A 27,530-nucleotide genomic window follows, 5' to 3' on the forward strand; every position below is an offset into this window, starting at 1 on the left:
GCCCTCGCTCCTTTGATCCAAATGAGCTCCTTTTCGCAAATCTGCAAACACAAACAAGGCAAACAAATTAAATAGCACCTGAAAAACCAATTGCATAAAACATATTTAACATGAAATTCAAGGAGTCCATGAAACAAATAACATAAGATACTTGTTGAGAAAAATGAGTTTGATCGTATTAATTCAAAAGAAGAAGAACTTTACAACCTTTGCCTTGACGCTGTACAAGCTCCTCCCAGGGTCCAACAAGATGTCTCCTCTACTTTGACAAGTTTCACTCACTCTCCAATGGAACCAAGAGGTATGTGATCTCTCCTCTCAAGCTCAACCAAAGAGTCTTAATTTCACCAGCATTTACCCTCAAAATGTTCAGCTTCTAATCTCTCCAGTCCTCACCCCAATGCCTGTATTTATAGTGCAATGGAGGGAGGTTACTAGCTCCTCCTTCAAAGGGATAAAGCCCTCCTTCAAAGGGATAGCTCCTTTAGTCAAGGGATTAGCTCATTCTCTTTTGGGATGCATGAATCAACTCAGAGCGAACAATCCACGTCAAAATTCCTTCTAGAAACCTCTGAAATTAACCCAAAGTGAGTTTTTCAAGATAAACTTTGCGCCTTTTGACTTTCACAGGGGTACGCACTCACCCCTTTACAGACAGAGCGTACAGATACGCAGTTGACACGAACAAAGGGTGCGGGCCCGCAGGTGACAGTAGGAGAAAGTGCGGAACCAGAGCTTTTAGTGATTTTCAATGTCTTTCTCACATTTTCAAAGCTTGACTTAAAGAGCTGAGGTCTTAGACTTGCTTAGGAGGGCAGTATAAATGATGATGGACTTATACTGACTGCAAATAATCATGGTGACGATATTTTTGTGTAACAGTACTCATTTTTCACACAGATGCTCAAAAACAAGCCTCTTGCAAGAAAAAAGATTCATCTTGGATGGATCACTTTTTGGCAATGGGCTTCAACAACCAAGAAGATATTTTAGTCATATGTCAGAATTTATTCTAGAATATTAAAAGGTCTTGTAGTTGAGTTTTCTTCATCATATCGCCTTGTATCTAACAGCGGGAGAAATGATGGTCATATACAAGCTTTAAAGTCACATCAAGCGAGCCTAAGACACAACCTGCCATATCAGATTCAGAGTTGTAGGCAGAGACAGAGATGCCCCTGAGCATGCTATTGGTTGGTGATCAACCTTAAATCATCTATGCGGGGTGAGACCTCCCTTTTCAGGCTAAGATTCTCCCTCTTCAAAACATTGGGGGCACTTCCTTTAGCAGAAGACTTCAAATTCTTGCCAGTTTTGGAAGAGTTCTAGGAATTCCATTAAACATTCCAAAGTTGGTGGTCATCCTTAAACCACCGTAGGTTGTAGACCTCCCTTTTTCAGGTTGAAGGTCTCCCTCTCCAAAGCATTAGAGACACTTCCTCTAGCAAAAGATTTCAGCTTCTTGCTAGACTTGGAAGAGTTTCGAGAACTGCACAAAGCGTTCCAGTGTTGGTGGTCATCCTTAAACCACCCCCCTCGTACCAACATTTCAGAGAGCACATTCAGCTTAGTGATGTCATCCATATTTATGCACATTTTGTATTACAACTCTCTTTTTGGACTCATACATACCGCTTCAGATTAGGGGGGAATGTTGGACACCTAATCCTCTATGAGTTGGTGTGGAATGTGAACAACCACCAGAGTTCAAGAGACCACTTGGAATATGAATCCAAGGGTCACATCAATGTATTATAAATGTATATCATGTCAATAATATATGAATCGAATGCTTATCTTTCATATTCTACATTTGCCATGCATGTGTTTAACAATAATTTATATATTTAAAATGTGAAGATATTGATTTTATAATTTTTTATTTGTCATGTTTTTTTCTATTTTTTTTTAATTTGTATTATTTGGTTTTTTTAAATGACGTTTTAGTTATTTTTAAACTTTTATGATATTATTGTAAGCTTAAAAATTATTATAAAATATAATGAAATTTACAATTAACATAGAAATTAGATTTGATGTAGGAAATATTTTCCAATTATAGTAGTCATTAGATAATTTTTCCTTTCTAGTTTCAAAATAAAGAGTTGCAATGAATGAGTCATAGTAATAAATATTTTATTATAGGAATACTATCTTCCATGTATTATAATATCATTGATTCCCTCTAAATAAACACTTTATGTGGCATCATTATTTTATGAATGTGCAAGAAAATCCCCATTGAAGGTCCAAATTTATTGTCCCAATGCACAATCTATCATTCATTACTCCTCTACGTATACAAATTTGAGTAAACAAAAGTTGCAGGGAATTTTTTTTGAAATTTTTGAGCAAGTGTGAGAAACCACACGCAATAGAGGAACGCGGTGCAGAACTATGGGACCCAATGCATAGGGGAGAAGATGGCATAGGGGAGGAAGGTTCAACGTAGAGGAGCACAACATGGAGCTCAACATAGTGCCAACTAGACGAGGATGTGTTCAAGGCACATCTAGGTAGTTAGGATCTAAAGGCATATCGCAGATGGGGAGGATCCTTGTGATGAACACCATGAAAGGTGTGCAGGGATAGGTAAGTTGGTGAAGTGGAGGAGAGGTCGCTAGAGGATATTCCAAATAATGATCAACAATCACCCAGAGCACGTGGGACAACTAGAGAAGGTTGTGAAAAAAAATAGAATGGTTAGGATGATGTGGAAGACTAAATGAGTTGGACGATCACTGGATGCATGACGATGAAGGATGCACTAAGGGGCAATAAGAACACCCAAATTATCCATCTTGGGGTTGGTTGGTTTATTAGGCAATTTGGGGTCATCACCTTTGTAATTTATAGTGTTTTTGTAGTTAACTCGATTTTCTATTGTTCTATGTTAGTTTTTCATGTTAATTCTTGTTTGCTCAACTCACTAGCGGGTCAAGTACTTTTGTTGAGTCTATCCTTCAGTATGTAACCTATAAAGAGTTAATCTAAACATGGTGATGCCAGAGAATGTAATGTTTTGTGGCTTATGAATTCTAGGTTGGTGAGCCAGTTTATGACATATCTTGTTATAGCACATCACACACCTCTTTTGGATGAATTAATAGAAGAGTGATTGGGTTGCTCTCTCTAATTGTGTATGACTAGATATGATGTTTTTATTTGTTTCCATTGTAGTTGAGTAGTTTGATAATGGATTTATGCAATATTTCACCCAACTTAGGAGTTAAGTACCTCTATTGTTTTTCTATCATGTTAAGGTTATGCACATAGAACATTAAATTACGAAAATACCACTGCATAAACAAAAATTTCATCTAACTACAGAAACCTAGTTTTAGTAGTCCCCTATGTCACCTTAGGTGAGACATCATCCACTCTATGAGTGATGTTGAAAGGGCCAGTGGTGGAGTGGGTTTTATTGCTCGATACTGCATGCCAATCAGGGCTTGTATAAACCTCGTGCCAACAAATAGTTCTGTTGTCAGGATGGAGATCATTTTATTTTGGGATTGCTACATAACAATAATTTGGAGACCATGGAGTCCAACAAAGGAACAAATCACTTGGTGGTTGAATCAAAAGAAGCACGATCTTAGAGCTAGTGAGATTAAGGACCGAAGATTGGTTATCGAAGTACGTGCTTACTAAGCTCCATGAGATATTCTTTGCGAAATTCCTAATCATCTTGACAAAATGGATTTAGTGGTTGGTGGATAAGAATTTGACTTGACAAAATGGATTCAGTGGTTGGTGGATAAGAATTTGACTTATCATCACAATGGTCCAAGACAGTGGACTCTAGAACAACTGAGCCAGCAAGTAATAAGGTTTCTTGCATTGTGCTTTTGGCTTGAAAGTGTGCTGGAAGGATATACTATCGAATTTGTGATAGAATCCATAGTATCATACAATATGGCACAAATAAAATTCTTATGGGGTCCACAAGGAAGATCCATCTAGCCACTACCTTTATCAATTAAAATGTTGTTGTGTGACCACATAATCTTGCTTATGGAATCTGACACCATATGTAACATCCCTTAGTATACCACGTACAAAATACATGGGGTTAATTTTTTTATCAGGTTTGACCAACATGTAACATCTGAGGAATAACTTGTCACATACATAATTGTTCATCAAATGATATAGCGATGAGTATTAAGTGAAGTCACCATAGAAATGGAATAATCATACTTTGCAAAGGAATACTCATTAGTGTAACTTGTTAACATAATGCATTCTTTTGGAGCTTGCATCATTAACACTGTTGAGTTAATGAGACAGCATGTTAATAACACATTGAATGATGTAATTTCCAACATCATGCAAGGTAGCAATATCATCAAGATAACAGAATAGGAAAGCACATAAACGGACCAATATTACCCAAGAAACCCCAAAGGGAAAAATGAACAAATGTTTATTTTATTAAATGTTTGGTGAGGGAGTTCATCTGGAGTTCAACAAAGGAACAAATCACTTGGTGGTTGAATCAAAAGAAGCACGATCTTAGAGCTAGTGAGATTAAGGACCGAAGATTGGTTATCGAAGTACGTGCTTACTAAGCTCCATGAGATATTCTTTGCGAAATTCCTAATCATCTTGACAAAATGGATTTAGTGGTTGGTGGATAAGAATTTGACTTGACAAAATGGATTCAGTGGTTGGTGGATAAGAATTTGACTTATCATCACAATGGTCCAAGACAGTGGACTCTAGAACAACTGAGCCAGCAAGTAATAAGGTTTCTTGCATTGTGCTTTTGGCTTGAAAGTGTGCTGGAAGGATATACTATCGAATTTGTGATAGAATCCATAGTATCATACAATATGGCACAAATAAAATTCTTATGGGGTCCACAAGGAAGATCCATCTAGCCACTACCTTTATCAATTAAAATGTTGTTGTGTGACCACATAATCTTGCTTATGGAATCTGACACCATATGTAACATCCCTTAGTATACCACGTACAAAATACATGGGATTAATTTTTTTTATCAGGTTTGACCAACATGTAACATCTGAGGAATAACTTGTCACATACATAATTGTTCATTAAATGATATAGCGATGAGTATTAAGTGAAGTCACCATAGAAATGGAATAATCATACTTTGCAAAGGAATACTCATTAGTGTAACTTGTTAACATAATGCATTCTTTTGGAGCTTGCATCATTAACACTGTTGAGTTAATGAGAGAGCATGTTAATAACCAATGTTTTAAGACTCCGACTCCGACTCCGACTCGGCCGAGGATCGACTCCGACTCCGACTCCGAAACGGTAATGACTCGGCCGGCTCGATTTCAATGACTCGGTCGTTGTAAAAAATACATTAAATATTTATTTTTTTTATTAAAAAACATAAACTGCATTAAACAGGCTTGTACATCACATACATCACATTACATTACAACATTGTACATTAGAAAAGCTTTTTACCTGAACTATTTATGTACTCTTCCAGTTCTACTAGATTGTAGATTGTGCAAACTAACTCACAACAGATCCCAGTTTCGCATCATGGAGCTACTTTTATCTCTTCAAAATTGATGCATATGGAATTCCAACGTACTGATTCTACGGGTACATCAAGATCAAGCATGATGATAGGTTTTAATACATTCATCCAGACGTCATACAACCAACCATGAAAAATGTAACTGCAATCACAAACATGATACACCACCTGCATTTTACTTAAGTATTTAACTGTCAACCATTTATCTGGCAAAGGAAAGAAAAGCTGGCTCAATGTTTCCGTCCAAGTAAACTTCTTGGAGCTCTTTAGCAACTCTATTAATGGTGCTTAGTGCTATCATAAATGTGAGTAGAAGCTAGCTATCTAATGAAACATGGAACTTACAGGTGCTTTCTAATAAGAAACCAGTTTAATTTTCGTAGGATCAATGAAAAACTCTTGCTCAAAACGGGGTGGCCTAGGTATCAACTACGTTGTTGGAATGATGCAACATGTCCTTCAATTCACACATAAAAACCTCTCAACAAAACATACTCGTAGAAATAAAATGGGTTACGACTCAAGAGCATAACATAGTAAAGAGAAGCCACAAGCTTCCCTGTCGATGACATAATTATATCAAACTCTGGGGGAGGAGTTGATGGGCCAACTCATTAAGATGCCCTCTAGAGATGGACTCCTTTGGTAGCTTTCTTTTAAATCCTGAATACATACTAAAGAACTATCGTTCTACACAAGTACAATCTTTGAAGTTTCTACCTTTCTCCTTTATGTCACCAACTGATCATAACACCTATCTCAATCATACGCCTAGTGCAATTAGTGGATCCACAACAACAGCTGCAGTTGTTTAACCTTAGAGACAGGCAACTTCTTATTGCAAGACAGGCAATGTAGATATTTCAGATAAACAGAAATGAATTCAAGTAACAGCATGCACAATAGACAAGAGAAATTGGGCATAATATCAGCTCCAAATTCTCATGCAAGAAGCAAGCCTGTATAACAATGATATGAACAGTGAATCCATAAACTGCATTAAACATTTGAAAAATTACCAAAAAAATGAATTTTTTTTTAACTTTTTACGCTGCCCAGCCGTCCCAAGTGTGACTCGGCCGAGTCATAATGGACCCGGCTGGGTTGACCGAGTCACACATGACTCGGCCGAGTCATTGGATGACTCGGCCAAGTCATGTGTGACTCGGTCAACCGGACCGGTTAGGTGGCCGGGTCACTCCTCAGGCTAATGACTCGGTTCGACTCGGCCAAGTCGGTTTCGAATCGGCCAGCTTGTAAAACAGTGTTAATAACACATTGAATGATGTAATTTCCAACATCATGCAAGGTAGCAATATCATCAAGATAACAGAATAGGAAAGCACATAAACAGACCAATATTACCCAAGAAAACCCAAAGGGAAAAATGAACAAATGTTTATTTTATTAAATGTTTGGTGAGGGAGTTCATCTGGAGTCCAACAAAGGAACAAATCACTTGGTGGTTGAATCAAAAGAAGCACGATCTTAGAGCTAGTGAGATTAAGGACCGAAGATTGGTTATCGAAGTACGTGCTTACTAAGCTCCATGAGATATTCTCTGCGAAATTCCTAATCATCTTGACAAAATGGATTTAGTGGTTGGTGGATAAGAATTTGACTTGACAAAATGGATTTAGTGGTTGGTGGATAAGAATTTGACTTGACAAAATGGATTCAGTGGTTGGTGGATAAGAATTTGACTTATCATCACAATGGTCCAAGACAGTGGACTCTAGAACAACTGAGCCAGCAAGTAATAAGGTTTCTTGCATTGTGCTTTTGGCTTGAAAGTGTGCTGGAAGGATATACTATCGAATTTGTGATAGAATCCATAGTATCATACAATATGGCACAAATACAATTCTTATGGGGTCCACAAGGAAGATCCATCTAGCCACTACCTTTATCAATTAAAATGTTGTTGTGTGACCACATAATCTTGCTTATGGAATCTGACACCATATGTAACATCCCTTAGTATACCACGTACAAAATACATGGGATTAATTTTTTTTATCAGGTTTGACCAACATGTAACATCTGAGGAATAACTTGTCACATACATAATTGTTCATCAAATGATATAGCGATGAGTATTAAGTGAAGTCACCATAGAAATGGAATAATCATACTTTGCAAAGGAATACTCATTAGTGTAACTTGTTAACATAATGCATTCTTTTGGAGCTTGCATCATTAACATTGTTGAGTTAATGAGAGCATGTTAATAACACATTGAATGATGTAATTTCCAACATCATGCAAGGTAGCAATATCATCAAGATAACAGAATAGGAAAGCACATAAACGGACCAATATTACCCAAGAAACCCCAAAGGGAAAAATGAACAAATGTTTATTTTATTAAATGTTTGGTGAGGGAGTTCATTCCTCACCCAATGGCAGCAACAAGGGATTCCATTCCTTCCATTGTTGGAATTTTACAAAAATAAAACATGGTCATTAATTCAAGCATAATTAACTAGAGGCCATTACATTAATCATGGTGTCATGTTTCTCAAACACTTGTTACCCCACTATTATTTAAGCACAATGTCTTCATGGCATGGTTGTTTAATGCACTAAGTTACCCATTATAAGCTATGTATGACCATCTTCAACAATGCATTTTGTGGGTAACCTAGGTAATTCACACCACTGGGTGGGCTTGATAATAGCTTGGATTTAAGCCTAACCATTTTTGGGTTTTTATTTTTTTGGTGTGAGGAGCCTCAAGTTAAATTTTGAGAATTTTTGGAGCAGTACTGAGGGAAGAAACACTAGCTCACCTCCAACAGTAACAACATAATTTCTAGGCAGTGTAAGTTACCGGTTTGAGCCATTTCCAACCTTGAGGGTCTACTTCTTTCACTTGGTTTTCCATGATTGCAGAAGAACATTACCATGGTAGAACCCATATCCCTCCATGGCGAATTCATCAAGAATTCACAGGTTGCAGCTTATTGATTTTTAGTTAAGTTAGAGGATGAGATCTAGAGAGACATCCGAAGGAGGAACTTTGGCTTTACATGTTAGGATTTGTGGACCCCAAGGAGAAGGTACACCAAGAGCAAGGCCCAATTCATGGAGGTGATTCCTAACATCGAGCATGAGTAGGCTTAACAGGAGGTAGAGGACACTAGTGGCTACGAGGAGGAGATAGATACAATTAGTGTGACTCCATAGTCACCACTATTAGAGAGCACATTCATGTCATGGGATGAGATAATGGTAGAGAGAGTGGAGCACATACTTGTAGGGCCACCCATTGGCAAGATGCCAGTAGGCAAAGAGGCATCCAAATCCATGACAAAGTTCCCAGATGGAAGCCATCTACAACTAGCTGGTGAGGATGATTTGTATGATGGGTTTTCTATGGAGGAGCAGTTGGAAGTTCAAGTTTAGCCCATCATGGAGGAGGATGAGAAACAATATTTCGATCTAGCCATTAAGCAGGGATAGATAAGAGAGCACATATTGCGAATTTAGAACAATTCACTTCAGAAGCACCCTAGCAGGACTTTGAACATTTTTAGCTCACCTCTATAAAATAGTGAGAGAGAGTTAGATTATTTTAGATCAACCCATAGGGGATGACAAGGACAACAAGAGTGAGAAACTTGAGTTGAGTATGGCATAATGTCACCATGAAGGGCTTATTTTGTATACATGAGATTGTACATTCGATCCCTCCTTTCAGATTGGATGGAGAGAGGTATTGAGCTAGTACCTGATGGAGCAACCTAGGTGGTTGGATACCTCAATGACCATATCTCAATAGAGGTCATGGATTACCAGAGGGGCTCAGGGCCAAAATGTTGTTAGGATCCAGTGGGATTTCCCATCACCTCATAAAACTGGTAACTGATGGTAGTAGATGCATGATGGATCTGATGGTTGGGTGCAAACACATTTTTAGATATCCATCAGAGCCTCGGACAAGACCACTGACAGGATGGTTTGACAAGTGAGCAAGAAGACTCCATGAGTTGTCTTGGCATATTGACTGTGTGCGTGGTCATAGGGTGATTAGCCTACTCTAGCAAGAGCTTGTAGGAGGATGTCACACCCTTCTCCCACATCTCTACCCAAGCAACGAGACAGTCAGGGTAAACATGTGATGAGAGGCCACTATGATATGATTTGACCTCTTAAGTCACATTAAGATGTGGAACTAACAAAAACACACCATACAGACATTAAACATAAACTACAGGACCCTCAAGAACCAATCCAATACTTTAGAAATCTTGCCTTGTGGTCCCACTTATATTTTGGAGAATTTAAGGCTCAGTTGCTCCCATGCTATAGGCATGAGGGCGACTAGAAATCCAAATTCGCTCCTACAGGCTTGCGTGTGAGCAACTAGAGAAAATTGTCAGTTCTATGCCAACAACTATGGGATTTGAGCCACTTTTTCAAGTACAGATCCTAGGTCACTCCCAGAATTGAACCATCTCCACAAATCAATAAAATAACATGTAAATGACAGTGCTCAAGAAAATACTTATTCAAGACCTTGACTCGACCCCTACTAGCCATGATAGGCATTTCGTGCGCTAAGTGGAATCGCTCCTTTTTCTCCAAATTCGCTTACCGCCCAAGGGTGCCCTTTATAAATATCACGAGTTTTGGAGCGCGGGTCCTTCCTTTAGCCTTTTGCGCTTTTCCCCACGGTTTTCTCGGCTTCCATGCGACCGAGCGCTTCGGGACCTTTCCATTTCGAGGCATTTTGCTTAGTGATGCTAATCGCGCATCAGAAACTGCCTCCTTTTCCCGATCCAGGCTTCCCAGGGGCCAGTTTTGCCTCTGTGCAGTCTCCATGGGCCTCAGTTAGTGCGCTTTGATCGAGGTCTTCGTCGTTCCACATTGGCTGCCCACTGCCATTGTTCAGAGGTTTTTCTGATCGTTCTATGCTCTTGAATTCGAGGTTTGTCCCATTTTGATACAGTCACGGTACTTTGATTATTCTTCATGGATCCAATTCGGATCACATATCTGTTGTCATAAAACACATACGTAACCAGCATAATAGCTGCAGAAAATACTCATGAAAGTATAGTCATATAGACCACATGTAATCCATCAAAATGCTCATAGAAATACAAGGAGAAATAACCTTTCATTAATGATGAAAAATCCAAACTCGAGATGGGACTTCCATGTTCCACTCGACTGTAGAATGGATGAGCCAAATATCTCTTCAATCATTCACCCCCATGCCATATTCCAAGCATGAATATGGGATCTCATAGAACACATCAACCAAAACTCATCTAGGGCTTCCGAAGGCCATCCAACTCCACCCATCAGATAGTGATTCCACCTCATGGTCGGACATCACAAAACCATCATTAGATTGGTCTCCATCTAAGCCTTCCAGGGCTTCTAGCGCGTTTGTTCCAACCAAGGCTTCAAGGACTAGTAATTCAACCCACAACTGTCATCAAGCTTCCAGAGTGTTTGTACAACCAAGGCTTCCAGGACTAGTAACTCAACCCACCATGGGCTTTTAGCAAATTTTTCCAACTAAGGTTTCTAGGACTAGTAACTCAACCCAGGTTAGTATAGGGCTTCCAGAGCATTTGTCCAACCAGGGCTTCCAGGAACTAATAACTCAACCCAAGCTAAGGAAACATGAGAACCAACCAAAACCAAACAATGAAAGTAAACTCATAATCACCATGGCTATCTAGGAAATGGCAAGGCTAGGCAATCCACTATTGATCTAGGCAAACCTCCATGCCAATGATAGATCACAACCAAGAAATCACATGCATATGTCATGCATGCCAAAACCAGTGAAGGAAACATACATGCAACTTGGTACCTGCAAGCAAATATGATGTAGCTATTGATCCTGATGCCTTCTTATGCTTTCCTTCTCTTCCTTTGATGTATTGCTCCAAAATCCAAGTATGCCACACCCTCAAAGAGTACTCCAAGAAAACTCTAAGTCTCCAAGAATATGAGAGAGAGAGAGAGTAATGAGAAAGCTCCAACATTGAACTGACAAAAGATTAGCAAAAGATTCACATTGACAAAATCTTGCCAACCGACCCTCATAAGGCTGTTTATGAATGAGATCTCTATTTTCTTCATTTTCCATTATTTTCCGACTCACCTCCTTTTTGTCCTAATTTCCATTATTTTCATAAATAATTGTGCCAAAATTTCCATTTTTCCTTTTCAAAGCCTTAGCCATTGCCTTTGCTAATTTCCTTAGCCATAAAAAATCACAAGTGATCCCCATCACTAGGATTCTGCCCAAAATTTAGCTTGGAATAAGTGTCCCATCATTTGTGGTTATTATTTTTCCTTTATTTACTTTTATTACATGGAATTTTCACCAGGGTCGTTACAGAGGAGGTGGCATTGGCAAGCCACCATATAGGGCATTTCATGTAGACAGTGCTCTACGATTGATGTATTGGATAGACAAGCTATTGAAGATAGACACAATAGTGTCGTTTCCATTAACATATGAGGAGTTAGGTCGCTAAAGTCTCTCACGTAAGATGATGATATGTTTCTCACATCGTGGAGGGTTACTATCAGAGTGGTGGATGCAGTGGTGCATATGGGATGCCATATGGAATAGGGTAGTATGACATTGAGCGTTGGTATCTATTTGTGTGGCAAGTTGTAGCACGAATTTCAGTGCTATGTAGAGGAGTGCAAGGGCATGTCTTGGAGTACAACAAAGCATGATGCTACATAATAAGTTGTTGGAGTGTTTCCTTCGGAGAGATATCCTAAGAAGGACAATCGGCATACCATTGGGTTTAGAACTCCCGGGTTTGGAGAGCAGGTTGGCCTTAGGGTTGAGCATGAGCTTTTGTATGAGTCCTTGGATATACTCATTAGAGCCCACACATTTATCACTTTCCAACATTGCACACCGATATAGGGGACTTGGGTAATTATTTGATGCTCTCATCATGAGCAGTAGGACCCGAGAGGTTCATATGAGAAGGTTGGACAAGCCACAATGCATGAGGAGAGAGGATTTATAGCTATGGAATAATGTCAGGGTGCGATTTGGAAGGTGAAGGGTTGGGGATGATCTGGTCTTCTGCAAAGGTAGGATTTGCTCCACCCTTGAGACCATACTTAGGGAGACATGTGAAACTTTTTGGGCGAGGAATTCTGAGATATATCAGGAGCATATACAATAGTTGGTGGACCCTTCATGCAGGTGGATGTTTAGACTCCAAGAAGTATTGGGTAGTGTCTAGAGGAGGCAGGATAGTGGATATCACAGTGTGGCATGGAATGAAGAGGGTAGTTTTTCACGCACCAGATTGATTCATGATGTATGGAGTCCATATAATGATTTGTTATAGGGGCCGAAGATAGGGTACGAGTTGGTGCCACCATTTTTCAGGACTATGTTGGAGTCGATATGGTTGCGAGATCCAGGGATTCAAGTGGTTGATTGGTCACTCTATTTCACAACTAGAAAGATCAGAGTAGAGAGTGACCCAACTCACTCTTCATTTGACATATGGGGGAGTGTTGAGGCCATCACATGGCAGGGACGATTTTCCTTTTCACTGATATGAATCAGGGTTAGCATTGGGTGAGTAGACCATGACATCGTGGAGATGCCCAGGCTAGATATGTTGGGATTCCATAGATATTTTTCCATCAAGTTCTAGGATAGGAGGATACAACTTGTGCATGATGGGAAGACAATCATGATTAAAGTGGCACAGTAAAAATATGGTGGCACCCTTTTGAGATTAGCATGGGATTTGGGCATCACAAGATTTGGCAGTTCAACTAACCTCAACGATGAATTGGTCTTTATAGAGAAAAATCATTCATATCTTCCATTGGGTTTCAATGATTCACTGATGACATAGGGACTTCTCCAGTATGGCAGGATGCTCCAGGCGAAGAGGTAATATTTGTTTGGGACCCTAGTGACATAGGATTTATTCATGTGATGGTGGTGCAACAACAAAGAGTGGTTCAGTGGCATATCTGGGACCTTGAAATTAGGTCAACTAGCCTATGGATCAACATGTGGTGATATTGGTTGAGGACAAGCAATTTTTGGCGGGGAGTATTGCCATGTCCCCAATTTTGTGCATGCTAAAATCACTAAGGAGTTTTGCTAATTTTTGATAACATTAACAAAAAGGGGGAAAATATTATTTGGTGAGGAAATGAAAAAAAATATTGTTTTTATGGAATGGTAGCAACTATTATTTTATTAAAATGGAGGAAAAAGTCACTGAGTGGAAAATGACCCCCACCAATAAAATAATAATTAAAAAGGGAGTCTAAAAGCATGGGGAGGAATTATAAAAGGAGGATGGACTCATTTGTTGATGATATTTTGTCTACTGCATTTCACTTTTCATTTTCTCTTGCGGTTGTTTAACACGAGAAGAAAAGTGTTCTTTAGCATTGGAAGTCCAAGTGGAAATTCCACCCTCATTTGAGAGAACTCCGGGTATCTCCCTAGTGAGGCCTTGGGGAGTCTACTTCAAGACTTCCATTGGAGATAATTGCAGAGATTTCCCTCATCCATTTACACTACTGGCACATAGAATGATAACTACAATGATCATTTGGAGCATCTCTCTTTGTTTGCAGGGTCCAGGCATTTGCATGAGTTTTTCTCTTGGTAGGAGGACGGGATTGGCACAAATTTATAGAGTTGAGACAATGATATATCGTTGGGCCAAATATTTCTTTTCTCAGCCTGCATTAGGGTTATTAGGTACAATTTATGTAGAGGTTTGGGGCTTGAAATTTAGCTGGAATTGGATCCATTTCCGAAGGATATTTTGTAGGAGAATTTATCTATTTTCGTAGGTGGATTTGGATCAAATGCTAAGGTGATTTCCTGCTGGATGCAAAGCCAGGCAGCCTAGGATTTTCACACTAAGTTAGGGCTTTCCGGATCAACTGGAATGTTCCCAAGTTTTTTCTTGGTTTTGTGGTAGTAGTCCATGGTTAACGTTTCAGGTAGTATTGGGGATGGAAATAACCATTCCTTTGGCATTGTGTTTTATGGGTAAATTGGGTAATTCATACCACTTGGTGGGCTTAATATTGGCTTGGATTTAAAGCCAAACCATTTTTGGATTTTTATGGGTTTGGTGTGAGAAGCCTCAGATTAGTTTTTTAGAATTTTTGGAGCAGTATTGACGGAAAAAACACCAATTAACCTCCAGCAACAATGATAAAATTTTTGGGCATTGCAGGTTACCAGTTTGAGTTGTTTCCAGCCTTGAGTATCTACATCTTTCGCTTGGGTTTCCATGATTGCAGAAGAACATTACAGTGGTAGAACACATCTCTCTCAACGGTGAATTCATTCAGAAACCTAGCCCCAGATTTTGAAAGAAAAGGCAAGCAGTCTAGCTCCCCGCCCTCCTTGATGTGGCCTCAACCCGTGATCTTTGTTTATAGTTTTACACTCCCACACAAATAAATGCAAACAGTTATTTTGATTACTGAATACCTACCTTGTCCATCCTCTACATCTCTTTGATGAGAATTCATAGTTTTAAATCATAAAATTATTACTTTACAATAGCATCTGCTTTGCTTTTCAATAGCATATTTTTATCTTCTGAATAGTATCTAGCATCTGTTTTTCTTCTGAATGAAAGTGAGCAGGAAGGCCAGGGCTATACTTTTTGAGAAGAAAGCAGTATATTTATTTCTCCAAAATTTTCTCTATCATGATCTGCAAAATTAGAAGTTTTTTGTAAGGTCTGCAAGAAATCTCTTACCTTGAGTTTCTCATTGAGTTTATCCATAACTACAAAATCAATCAAGCTTTGGCTATCTTTGAAATGCCTATGAAATGTTTTTATGCCTGTGACATGAAATTTTTTGTGGGATCTTGTTTGTAGGTAAAGCAGTGTATTTATATAATTTGCTGAAGAAAGAAGCTTTGATTTATATAAACAGGGAAGTTAGATGTTGATCAAGGTTACCATGCCAATCTGGCTAAGAAAGTTGGGCCTTGTTGTACAAACATTTTGCCTCCCATGCTCCTAGCTTGCTAGCATGGAAATTTTACCCAAAATCCTTGGTATATTGATGAAAAAATGCCATATCAAAGTCGTTTCAGGCTGCTGTAAATAAAATTTTAAAAATTTTAGTCACTTCTCGAGCTCAAATTGCAACAATGCCATATTGCAACAATTTTTGTTTTTCTCTATACAGCATGCCATACTGCAGCAGCCTATTTGTGCTTTAGCGAATAAACTATCTGCGGGCATTAACTATGCCAGGTAATGAACCATACATCCGCCCAAATCGTTAACCACCTACACTACGAATTTTATCGAACTATTCGGTAGTCGAATCGTATGGACGAATTTTCTTATTTTTAACCGTGATTCGGGCGTATTTGGTAACTATGGTGCAGATAGAAGAAAAGCCACCCAGATAATACGGAGAGTTCATAACAAACGGTCATTTTTACTCGCCTCCACCGTAATTAGGAAACGAAGAAACAAACGGGCGTGGATAACGCAACGAACTCCCCAATATAAATGTGCACACATGTCAGATATAAATGTGAACATATGTGGCGCACATATATCAGACATAAATGTACACATGTCACTTGCAAATGAAAAAGGTAACAATGTTGTTCCAAGGAGGCAACACTGCAAAGTGAAAAAGTACCGTCTTATCTATATTATCTGTTCATAGTGTCAATCTGATTGAAATAATTGCAGAATAGTTTGGCCGAGTTGCAGAGCAATTTGAGTACTGACTGCTCTGTCACTTACTCATTTAAATCTGCAAATTCCTACTACACGTTTCAGCCTAGATAGTGCCCATAATCACACCGACTTTGCTTCTCCAATAGTCGCTACAGGAGGAGTTGTTCTGACCTTTCACCAATTCCACCATCTATTTCATCTTGGGAAACTCATCAAAAGGTAGGCGAATCGAAATCATATTTGTTGAATGTGAAATTATTTCTGAGAAAGAAAATGTCATATTTTTCAGAGATTGTATTAAATTACATCCACAATGTGCATGTGATACAGAATACATTAGGGCAAAAATAAATTGAAGATTTGTATGAAAATTCAAAGAGTAGGCTTAACAGTCTTTTAGACGAGCTGAGTTTAAAAAGGAATTTCTCTTGTTTTTTCTTTTTTTAATTAAATTTTATAATATAGATCTACATGTCAGAGTTCCAAGGGTATAGCTTCTCCAAGTGCCAGAGGTTTTGAGGGTTTTTTTTTTTTGCTCTGAAACAACCCAGTAACTTGAAAAATCCTCGAATGGCCTGCATGTATGACTTCTGTGACTTTTTTTTACTTCTCCAGCTTATGGGCACAATGAAAATTTCCAATATCTTATTAATAACTGTATAGATCTACATTTCAGAGTTCTCAGGGTTTAATTTTTCCAAGTGCCAGAGTTTTCCAGGGTTTTTGGTTTGTGAAACAACCCAGTATCTTGAAAAATGCTCGAATGGTCTATATGTATGGCTTTTGTGAATTTTTTTACTTGTCCAGGTTTCGGCCACAATGAAATTTTGTAGGTTGTTTTGAATATAATATACCAGTTCTGTGTATGATAAAAATGATTCTAAACCATCTATTTTCTGGTCAAGGTCAAGGCAAAACATGGGATAGAAATTTGAGATGCCTGGTATGGGTTCACCTCTCAGAGTTCCTACGGCATAGTTCCTCCATGCTCTACTAGTTTCCGAGGTTTTTGAAATGATTCAGAACCTTACAGTTTCCTGAAACGGCTTGAATCTACGCCATCCGTAAATTTTCTTTACTTAATTGGATTCTGGGGACAGTGAGCTTTTCTGGGGACACGCTCTAGGTATTTTCAGGGCCTTTGAAGTGACAAAAAACCTTGAAAACTCGTTTGGATCTACGAATCTTCGACTAATGTGAATTTTTTCCTTCATCTACTTCCAATGAGAATGAATTTTCCTGAACAGTTTTGGATAACCCATATAATATGCCCTCCACCACCGGTGTCTTAGTTACCCATATATATGCCCTTCACTCCCGGGTTTCTTAGTTTTCATACTGTACTGAATCCTTTTTCTTTTTCCATGGCTTTTTTTTTTCAACTTCAATCCACCGTGTATCATGTGGAAAAGCATCGATATATTGTTAATTTGTTTGACCAGGCTAAATTGAATATATTCCCTCTTTTCTTAGAAAAATTCTTCATTGCCAAAATGCCGTCGAAGTCTTAATTTCTTAATCAGTTAAACGTGTTACATTTCACCTTCTTCTAATAGCGTTGTGAATTTGTCCATGTGATCTGCAGGGCTTCTTGTGATTCCAGACATTTTGGAAAGATTCGAAGCTGTTTCAATGAATGGAAATGAGGGGATGTATCTCTGGGAGGAAATGAATGGTTTAGGAGAATATCTTCTTCAGCAACTTAAAGAAGCCACGCTGTTGAGAGTGGAAGCTTCTATAATGTGTTGCTCTCAGATTGACTCTTTCAAATTTATTTTCCAGGTGGGAGTACAGAACACTCTATTTTTATTCTTATTTGCAAAGAAAAGTGTACTTTAATGATATGTATGATGTAAAGGTGCACCCAAATACCAGATGTCAGCAGCTTGCATGAATTGTTTAGAATTATGGGAAAAGAGGTAGAATTATAAACATTGTTGAGACTCCTCCTGTCTGTCTCCGAAGTATTTGTCAAGTGAGCCGAGCCGAGATATCAGCATCATCCTCAGCAGCAATGGACTTCAGGGGAAGACAAACCATTTTCTTTATAGCAATTCTTTGCGGCGTGATGCCGAGCTCAACAAATTGTCAAGTCGATCACTTCAAATTGGCTCTGCAGGTAGGTTCTACGGTAATTCTAAAGTTAAAATACTCATTTTATTCTGCATGTTTCCAGATCTATTGACTATAGAGCCAACTAAAATTCATATCATGGAAAGTGGATTTCTGTGTGTTGTTTTAACAGTGGACGGGCGCCTATCACTACCAATGTCGAGACGATGGCCTTGCACACTTCAGCATCCATGGTTTATGGCAGGAACCTCGACTGCCAGAGGGTCAACGCAGCGATGATCCCTTAGATTTGACAGAGTTGTTGTACACTAAATCACTTACACATCGCAACAGTGATGTGCAGATTGGTCATCAACAATTTGATGGTGTTTCTGGGCACATCACAAAATCACTTACACATCGCAACAGTGATCTTATCCATTAATTCCATATTCACTATTGGAATTAATGTGGGCATCTCTTCGTTCGCCATATAACAATATGGTGTTCTGGGAACATGAGTGGCAGTTTCACGGAGCTTTCTCAAATCTTGGCCAATTAGAATATTTTGGCAGAACTGTCAAGCTTACACAACGAGTTCAAGAAAATCTTCTGCTGGTTTTGAGGGAGAACAACATGCAACCATCCCCATTTCGCCGATACCCAACGAGAAGTTTCATAACTGTACTTTGTACACATATCAGAGGATTTTCAGGGATTTCATGTGGTGAATACGACGAACTGTCTGAAATTTATATTTGTGTCGATCGGACAGCTTCTGATTTTGTGATGTGCCCAGAAACACCATCAAATTGTGGACTTGAGATCTTATTTCCGGAGTACAACTCTCGGACGGCTGAGCCGCGCCCAGGAGGAGGAATGGAAGAATTAATAAGGGGACTATTTCCAGTGCGCAACTTGCGGTACACCTCCCGGCACTCCAGGAGCAACTACCGGTACTCCCAGTACAGGTTCCGGTAGGCGCACACTGGATGTTAAAATTATTTGGCGTCAACCTTCTTGAAGTCACTCTCACTCCCCCGGATCTAAAAACATGTCATTTCGAATTATCGACGTTTATAACTTTAATATTATTATTACAGTTATTTTGGATTTTGTATTATTCTGTTTAATTTAACCATTAGGAAAGGTGAACCGGTTTTGGATAGACATTTAGGATTATTAAATTGGAATTGTTGAATTTTTTTAGAAGAGTTAATTGGTTTGTGGAAAACCTTGTTTTATTGGACTGGATCATTATGCAATTACTTTTCTTTAAATGTTTTGTTTATATCTATATTGCAAGGAGCACATTGAATGTCTTATTTCATTTTAGAGTAAGTTAATTACCCAAAATCAAGAAACCTTTATAGATGGCGAAGCATATACGAAGCTTGCTAGTGACCTAGGCAATAACCACCATGACTATCCCCTACCAATATATTTCATTGAAAACCATAATTGTATATTGCATTTAGAAAGTCAAAACATAATATTAGAAAACATGTTGATATTTCGCTATTAAAAAGTTAATTCCATTAGAAACCATGATATTATTATTATATCATGTTGATATTATTATCAGTTTTTAAGCGCATGGATCTAGCTGAAGTTGAAACTTTATGGGCATCAAATCCCTTATTTTTCTACTCAGAGCTAAGTGTCGAGTTGCAGGTGCATTCGTGCATTTATTTCACAAGGCCAAAGTCAGATTCGTTGTATTCCTTTTCGGGAGAAGCTGTCTCTGGTGGTATGATAGGGCCCTTGTAAATCTTGTGTACTCCAACGAAACACTTCAAGGCTATTGAAGTTAGTGCTCAATAAATTTCACCCGGGCCCTTGTAAATCTTGTGTACTCCAACGAAACACTTCAAGGCTATTGAAGTTAGTGCTCAATAAATTTCACCCTTGGCTTAACGTCTAAAACTATAGACTTCGAGGAGGCTAAGAGTTTGGGATAAATTGTGATATTCAAAGTAGTGGATTGTCTTTATTTTTCATTTCCCCGTTATTATGGTAAAAGGGAAAAGGGATCTAGTAAAAGGGAAAAGGGATCTAGCTGAAGTTATTATGGTAGTGATATCTCAAGGCTGTCATTTTATGGTATTTTTATTTTAGTGAGGAAGTGGGGGAGAGTGGTTGAACATTGAGAGAGTCGTACAATCTTTAGTCGGCTAATGGATATGCAAATCTAAGGATGTGTAAAGGAATGGCAGTAGAGATTCAAGGAGTGAATTGTTTGATGAAATTCAAAGAGTTTTAGAGTCTTTAATTTTTGGTAATTTTGAAAAGAGAAAATCTATAAGAGAATTTAGTAATAAAAAAATAACAAGATTCACTTATTTTTAATATTTGACAATTTTGAGAGGGAAAAGTCCAAAAAAACTTAATAATCAATGAAATAACAAAACGAAAATCACTTTTTGAAATTGGACCAGAGATTGATGATGGAGACCATTCTCGACCCATTTCAAGAGTTTTAAGTTCTATTATTATGATCCATCTCACAAAATATAAAATAATAATGTTTCATGTTTCTGAGCAAATGACTCCCCGTAACATGAAGGACTAGGGTTTCCCTTGGAAGCATCAAAATTTAGTTTGATAAATTTAATAGGAAAAGAATACGGGCAAAAGTTTGATAAAATTAATAAGAGAAGAATACCGATGCAAGAGAGAAGAGGGAGTCCATATAGAAAGAGAATTTAACAAGAAAAATGAGAAGATTGAAAGCTACCTCCCTTAGTCTTGAACATGCCTTTTCATATTTTAATTAACTTTACTTTAAAAGCTATAATTTTCATTCGGGATTTTTGTGGATTTCGTTTTTATGTCTCTAACTTTGTTTTGATTGGTGTTAAAAGAATGTTTATTATTTTGTAAAGAATTTGGAAATTTGGTTAAAAATATTGGTACTTTTTACAGACATTCTACACATTTCTAAATGGGGAGTTTTTTTAAAGGGGAACTGGCGTTCGAAGGTATAAAATAATGGGAATAATTTGTTAGAGATATATTTTATGTTGTTGACAAGCAATTTTTTCTAAAGAAATTTGATTTATAAAGGGAATAATTTGATAAGGAATTGCTTATTGAGGATAGTCATTTTTCATTCAAATTTGGTTTTGTTTTTTGTTTTTTGTTTTTTTTTGTGATTATGGAATTGTTTAAATATTTTCTTTTATGGTGGAAGTGGAATCAACACTATCAAACATTTCTGAGCACCCAAAATTCTGAAACTTGACAGTTATAACCAGGATTTCCCAAAATTGTGAAACTTGACAATTATAACCAAGGTTTCCCAAAATTTCCACCTGATTTTATCAAAATTATACCTGAAATTCCATTGTTTCCAACAAAAATATAACCTCATTTAATTAAAAATATCTGAATTTGAATACGGAAATTTAAAAAACCAGAAGGGTTTGCTGATCCATTCGATAACTGAGTCTATATTAAAGAATAGCTCTACTCATGAAATTAAAAACCAAACATAAATAGTTTAAAAAACTATACACTATAACACATATTTCAACTGTGAAAGAGTTATGTAGAGGGAATGCAAATAGTTACTCTTTAGATACAAATAGATGCAATGCAAAACTCGTTATGTCTAAATCATCTTGATGTTTAGATACAAACAGATGCAATGCAAAACTCTTTACGTCTAAATCATCTTCCTGTGCAAAAATCTCAAGTTCCTTTTCTACCAGAGAATAACGTCTACTTGCACATAGCAACCAGTACTTGACGTGGAGGCTTTGAAGGTCTTCTCGCACGCTGAACAACCAAGTTATCTAGCAACAACACATCCCCTTCCTCCCACCTTAAATTTACACACTCTTCATCAACAATGGCCTTGAATGCCTCCGTTGCTTCACCAGAAATATGACACCCATCTCCAAAACCCTGTGACAGGTTTCTTTCGCCATAGCCGGTTATGGTGTTAAACCAGACTCGCCTACCTCCATATCCCTCGATTGCTCTGATCGCCTCCCGAGGGCCGAACACGAACTCAGTTGATCCGTCCTCTAGGCACTTAAAGTTCGTACAACCCATCACCTCTACTGCTCTGCTTATCATTCATTCAAATGTAGAGGCATTAAACTTTGAAAGCAATAATAACTGAACAACAAAATGAAAAATGAGATGATGAGCTTAAATGCAGTGAAATAATAAAGTTGTGACAAAGCCATGTGAACCAGAGGTCTCATCTGAAGATCATGTCAAGTTGATACCCAGGATTAATACTCATCCTCAAACTGTGAAGTTCACACCTCCAAAATTGCCAGTTAAAATTATATGCACCTCCAAAATTGCCGTGTTGGTACCGAAGTTTGTTTATATAATGGGATGTTTATTATCAGAATTGTGTGAAAGTTTAGGGATGGCTAAATAAGATTGGGGAAATTTAATTCCCAATAAATTTTCATTTTCAACCCTTCCCAAACACTATAAAAGTTCCATTGTTGTGCTTCTTCCTAATAAAGTAGTGTCAACCAGGGGTTCCTTTTAAACAAATACAATTGGTCATGGGTTTCCCATACTAATTTCCCAACCACCCCTTTGAGCTTAGAGAAATAAAGAGTTACTAGGGTATCAATGAGAGATTGGTTTGTGATAGTACATTATTGAGCATGGAAGTTGTACAAGATTTGTATTCACCTAGTTCATGTGCCATGAAGCCTATCTTCAAGATCCTACAAGAAGTAATCATGCTAAAGGAAGAGGGAATGAAAAGATACAAGTATTCTAATGCTCGTGGATCATATAAAGATACCTTTACCTTAGTTTACTACATATTGTTGAGTGTCGAGAATCTACATTGGTTGAAAAGGACCTAAGTGAGATCTCTTTTTTTTTTTACCATGATATGATGTATGACTATAATTTTTCAATAGGGTGAGCTTGTGGCTAAGGAAGAGAGTTATAGGTCTTGAAGTTAGGATTATGGTTTGGAGAGTTAGGTAGCTAGGATGAGAAAAAACCTCTCAATTAATGGAAACGAAAGATATTAATAATAGAATGTGAGAGATAATGTGATTAGTTTGTTAGTAAGCATCACATTTTTTTTTAAGAAATTAATGAAAAGTATAGAACAAGCAAAAGTATGTAAAGAAAGTATATATTTGTTAACCAATGGTAGGGGAATAGTCCTCTCTATGACATCGGGAATAAGTGACAAAGGGTGAGCTCATTGTCCTTCCATTTAGAAGGGTCTTGTTGATCCTTATAGCTTTGTGCATGTGTGTGTGTAAGAAATGCAAATGATTTTTAAAACAATGGATCTCATGAAAACATTTGCTAGCATGACAATGCCTATCTACTCCAACTATTTTTTGAATGCATACCCATGACCTCATTATATACAAAATATTTGTTATGAAAAATGGCACAAGTCCATTCACCCAATACCCATAGATTTTGAAAACAAAAAAATTAGTTAGCTTGAATGAACTCATGCTTTATCATGATTTTTTGGTTTATAAAGGTGCATTGAACCAATGGTTTTCAAAACTCTCACTTGAACTCACATGGATGGCTTTTTCTCCAAAATATGAAGAGTTTCTTTTGTATGATTTTACAAGTTTGTGTGACTATCGAAAGTTAGTTTGAAAAAATTAGAAAGGTTTTATGAAGGGAACCTATGTAAGTATATAAAAATATTATGTTCCATAGTGAGAAATTCATTTGTTTTGTGAGTTACACAATAGCCAATGGCACAACACTAACAAATGCTACTCAAAATAATCATTGTTTGTCGAGCTTAAAGTAATAGGAGTGGACTATAGCTCAGATTTCGATTCAAAACATGATTAAGAAAATAATATCTTTGAAGCAAAAGCTAATGCTACCATCATAACCACAAATATCCAACCAAATTAGTTATAGCATCTTGACAAGGGGGAGCACCTCTCCCATCATAGATGTGTATCAAGGGGACCTAACTAAATTTCATTCTTGATAGTAGGAACTAGAAGATCTTGATCTCCCTGAAAGTTGTCAAGAGATTGAAGTTGACGATAGTACCAAAGTCACAACCATATACCATTGGTTTGTTGAGCCTCACACAAGATATCATGTCATTCAGAAATGCCACCATACTATGGCATCAATTCCTTCAACGATAAGGTATTGTGTGATGTTATTTAAGAAAAACCTTATATTTTGAAATATCATGTTGTTTATGAATCTCATCCATGTAGTGTCATTGTTTCTTTTGTGGATCTATCTTATAAGATACTAGAGGTAGTTTCAATTACCACAATTTCATTATTCTTAGCAAAAAATTGTTAAAAGGTAATATGCTAGACTAGAAAGTTTGTCTTATTCATGGTTTAGTCAAAAGGTGAATGCAAAGTAACTATTACCACCACAACCTCAACATGGGCACTATATATATAATAAAATCAGGTGGATATGATTTTAGAAGCATACGAAGATATCTTCACTTCACCTATGGGGGTGCCTCTTCACCGTCAAGTCAAGCACTCAATCGATTTGATACCTAGTGCTCCTTTACATCATGGCATAATACATAGATGCTCTCTCTTAGAGAATAAGGAAATACAATATTATTTTCATGAGCTTATCCAAAACAAACACATTTGGTTGAGTTACTCACCTTTCAAGAGCTCAATTATGTTGAAGTAGAGGAATGATGAGACATGGACTATATTTACGGTATATCCATAAAAAGAATCATAGTCAATAATCAAAATTGATCCCCTAAATTAACATTCTTCTTGATCAAATTAAGGGTGTGAAGTTCTTTAGTAAGATTTATTTGAATTCATGTTACCACCAAGTTCCAATTGATTAGAAATGTGTGGAAGAGAACCTTAAAATATAAATAAACCCTTTTTGGGTGGTTGGTAATGCCTCCTAGTTTGACTAATGGTCCAACAACATTCATGAGGATTGTGGATGATATCCTAGAACATTCACAAACTCTTTTGTGGTTGTATATTTGAATGGAATTCTCATATTTAGTGTTGTTGAAGTTTCCATTGATGGGAAAAGTTTCCATTAATTGGAAATGGTGTTGAAGGAACCTTCCTATGCTGATAATTGTGTAATATGAACCAGTGGTTTAAGATATGCAATGATTTAAAAGAGAGGAGTGTTCCTATGCCAACTATAGGTTTCCTTCTCACGCAGTGTAATTCTTGTCTTGCTAATATATTCATTGATAGTATGCTCAATCCAGTTTGAGTGTCCAATGAGTAATGCCGAATAGAGACAAGGCCTTAGAGATTGATATTCAAATGTATTTAGTATTATAGGCATTTACCATTGATATTGTTGAGTATGTATTACTATCACTATGTATGTATTGTTGATAATGTAAATTTGTGAGTGAATATGAAGAGGAATCATAGGTATGGTCTTGCCACAGGTGAAAACATTGTGATGTAAATACTTGAAGATGTTGTGATGTAAATTCTTGGAATTTCTTGGCCCTTGGCTTATGTAATCATTATAGTGGATGATATTAATATTTTAATACTATTTGGACGATCATTAATTTTGTTTCAATATTCAAATATGAAAAATGTAAAATGAATAGGTGGAATGGAAAGATTCAGTCTTTCGTTTCAGATTATTGCATGGAATACTAATAGTAAACAAGCTATGTATATAAAAATATGTTCTTTTGGATGGAAAAAATAGTTGGTTAGCTTCTAAGCTAAAAGAGTTGTGGTTAGAGCTAGTTCGTGAATTTCTTGGCAAAGAAAGAAAGAGATAGAAGAGAAAATGTGAAGAAAATTTGGGGAAGAGGAGGCCAAGGCAAAGCATAGAACAAAGACATAGAGATGAAGGTATTCAATATTACATATGAGATAACTGAACATATTAAAAATTTCATATATGAAGGGATTGGTGTCTCCTTTCAGGTGGTAGCTTGAAAAAATAAATGTTGGAGCCTATAAGTGGAAGTTGTTGCTTCCAGAAAAAAATCGAGGTAGAATCCTCCTATAGGAAGAAGCCTACAAAAATTTGATCTAAGTGGCAATGGCTACTTTCGACAAGTTTTAGCTTGAAAAATAGAAGAGAGGTTGGAGCCTCCTATAGGTGGGTGCCTACAAAATATGATGAAGAAAGGGAGTAGGTGCTTTCTTTGCATCACACAAACAAATTTACGATTTTTCTCTTTCTGGGTTTCCACTTATATATGGCATCTACATGTGTTTGTTTGATTTGTTGGTTCTTATGATATCATTTAATGTTGTTTATAAGTTAAATCTTCTATTTATAAGATATTTTTTTCTCATATAATAGTTCAAACAACTATTGAAAACAAAAGAAAAAAAATAGATGGCCATGAATGTATTATACTGATTCACCACCCCCCTCTCAGTATAGTCAAGTTTCCAACAATTGGTGTTAGAGTAGGTTCCTTTAGGTGCAACCTAACCGTTGGAAGGTATATCCAATTGAATCATGGATCATCAAATTGTGCATGTGCTTAGTGCCTCAAAATTTTAGGAATGGAGATAGAAGGTAAAATATGAAATGATAGCTTATGGATATGATGTCTGGAAGCTAGTATGTGATGCGTATAGTAATGGTTCCACCTCAAAGCAAGAAAAATAGTGGAATTCCTTGGATAAATGTATAATTTACAACAAACTTTAAAATATATATCTTGAGATGATAATAGATCTCCAATATAATAAATATATATGGGATAGGTCACATTTTTTGCATGAAAAAAATACCAACAATTGGAGTGGATAAAAAGAGAAGAAGAAGAAGAAGAAGAAATCCTCTTCGAAAGAAACTATTCAATCGAATGAGAATCGATTTTGTTAGTGTGAGAGTACCTGATTGTCATGAGGAGAAGGTATATGAAGACAAAGGTACATTAGACTCGGGCTGGATTGAAATAAAAAGGGTCTTAAAGGAAAGTAGAGACGAAAATAAAATTCTCTAGATACTTAAATATAGAGAGCATGATTTTAAAGAAGAAATCCTTCAAGAGATGAGTTAAGAAAATCTAAAAGGATCCAAAGGATGTCCTTTTCTCCCTTAATGAATAGTGTTGAATGTTACTTATGTAATAGTTTCGGACACATTGCAGTAGACTGTAATAGAAATCAAATCAAGTTTCATTAGAAAAATATGGAGCAGAGATGTAAGATTAATTAAGGAAGCAATCAAAGAAGACATTTCTCTACGAGAAGATCATCAACCACCACGTACACAAGTTATTTAATGTCTAATGTTTTTCATGT

General features: G+C 37.2%; 2 protein-coding genes and 1 pseudogene across 7 annotated transcripts in view; 2 read left to right on the top strand and 1 right to left on the bottom strand.

Annotated features, from left to right (window-relative positions):
- LOC149261147 (uncharacterized) overlaps positions 1 to 19,510 on the top strand; it is a 59,105-nt gene extending 39,595 nt beyond the window's left edge. For 4 of the 6 annotated variants that reach the window (XR_016258373.1, XR_016258375.1, XR_016258374.1 and 1 more), the window contains 2 exons: positions 17,825 to 18,358; positions 18,485 to 19,510. Coding sequence is in view for 2 of the 6 variants with exons in the window: in XM_089421667.1 (XP_089277793.1) it covers positions 17,872 to 18,021; positions 18,205 to 18,358; positions 18,485 to 18,591 (411 nt within the window). In the remaining 4 variants the exon portion in view is untranslated. Of the gene's footprint in view, positions 1 to 16,242; positions 16,459 to 17,824; positions 18,359 to 18,484 lie in introns of those variants that run through there. The other 2 variants (XM_089421670.1, XM_089421667.1) reach the window with 2 other exon arrangements.
- Positions 19,511 to 22,014: 2,504 nt separating this feature from the next.
- LOC149261148 (clavaminate synthase-like protein At3g21360) lies at positions 22,015 to 22,350 on the bottom strand. Its single transcript, XM_089367930.1, has one exon. The coding sequence runs from the start codon at positions 22,348 to 22,350 to the stop codon at positions 22,015 to 22,017; it is 336 nt and encodes a 111-aa protein (XP_089224056.1).
- Positions 22,351 to 27,088: 4,738 nt separating this feature from the next.
- The window catches only part of LOC149261149 (potassium transporter 7 pseudogene), a 56,772-nt pseudogene continuing 56,330 nt past the window's right edge, over positions 27,089 to 27,530 (top strand).

Source organism: Pinus tabuliformis, chromosome 6, assembly GCF_031772625.1.
Source record: "Pinus tabuliformis cultivar Carrire ecotype Pingquan chromosome 6, CPIR1, whole genome shotgun sequence".
NCBI lineage: Eukaryota > Viridiplantae > Streptophyta > Pinopsida > Pinales > Pinaceae > Pinus > Pinus tabuliformis.